Below are 1,341 nucleotides of genomic sequence, written 5' to 3'. Positions count from 1 at the left end.
TGGACAGCGCCAAGGACGAAGAGAAGAAGTCTGCCGAGGAAGAAGTAGCGCAGAAGAAAGGAGAGGCTGAGACGACGGCGCAGGAAAAGCCCGACGTGGAGATGAGAGATGCTGAGAGCGCAGACGACGCGAAACCTCCCGCCGACACCGCCGCTGCGCCCACGCTTGCCAAAGAGTCTGCACCCGAAGAATCCACCGAGGCCAAGGCCGAGGAGAAATCTGAGGAGAAGAAGACCGAGGAGAGCAAACCCTCCTCCCCCAAGGACATTCAAAAAGACGTCGATGCCGATGCCGATGCCGATACCGTCATGACCGAGGACAAGCCCGCCGTCAAGCCCGAGGAAGAGGCTGCGAAGCCCAAGCCCAAGGTTGAAGAGGCTGCAGCGACGGCGGCTGCATCATCCGAAGTCGACCTTGGATCTCCGAGCATCTCAAAGCTGGCCATTGACGCCACGTCGCCAGCCGCCGATACCTCGATCGAGGTGTCCATGGCTGACGCGCCCGGCTCAAGCTCAAAGGTTGCCAGAGAGCGAGACGAGGAAATGGAAGACGGACCGGCTGCCAAGCGGACCAAGACTGAGACCCAGGGCGACGAAGGCGCCGCGACGGCAACCCCTTCGGCCGAGAATGACATTGCTGCTACTGACGCTCCTGCTTCTGCTAATGACAGTGGCGTGGATCGCCTTGCTTCCATTGCAAAGTGGAAAGACGCATCGGTTCTCGACAAGAAGATCACGCCGTTCCAGCGCCGCGAGATCCGCAAGATCATTGGCAGGGTCAAGAAGACCAAGCACGGTGGTCACTTCCGGGACTCGGTGCCCAAGCTGTGGCCGGCGCTGGGAGAGTCGTACTTGGCGCGGATTGAAAGGCCCATGGACCTGGGCGAGATTGATCGAGGCCTGCGCGACCCCAACCCCATCTACGCTACGTTTGGCGACATGAGGAAGGACTTGGGGCTCATCTACGAGAATACCCTGACCTTTAACGGCGCCCAGCACGAGGTCACGGACGCCGCATTCTACGCAGTACGAAACGTGTGGCAGGAGTCCGTCGCGATCCCCGAAGAGGAGCCCGCCCGGCCCAAGTCTGTGGCCAAGCCGAAGCCCCCGCGCGAGCATCGCCTCATGTCCGGCCCCGAAAACGCCGTGCGGCGGCAGTCCTCGGGCCCGGCATCTAGCCCGCCGCCGCCACCGCCGCCCGTCGCCGATGTCAAACCACCCAGGCCGCAGGCCGCAGAGCCCAGCGCGGATCGTCGAGGCTCCATCGCCGACGCCGACAGGCCAAAACGGACGGTAAGGGCACCGAAGCCCAAGGATATCGATTATACCACTAAGCCTTCTC

The 1,341-nt window shown here is 62.4% G+C and overlaps 1 protein-coding gene across 1 annotated transcript; it reads left to right on the top strand.

Annotated features, from left to right (window-relative positions):
• Positions 1–1,341, top strand: BBK36DRAFT_1043791 (hypothetical protein; the record flags this gene model as incomplete). Its single annotated transcript, XM_024888886.1, has 1 exon — positions 1–1,341. A coding segment is annotated over one exon (1,341 nt), but the record flags the coding sequence as incomplete, so codon positions are not given.

Source organism: Trichoderma citrinoviride (genome assembly GCF_003025115.1).
Source record: "Trichoderma citrinoviride strain TUCIM 6016 unplaced genomic scaffold BBK36scaffold_356, whole genome shotgun sequence".
Lineage (NCBI taxonomy): Eukaryota > Fungi > Ascomycota > Sordariomycetes > Hypocreales > Hypocreaceae > Trichoderma > Trichoderma citrinoviride.
This window is presented reverse-complemented; position numbering and strand designations above follow the sequence as displayed.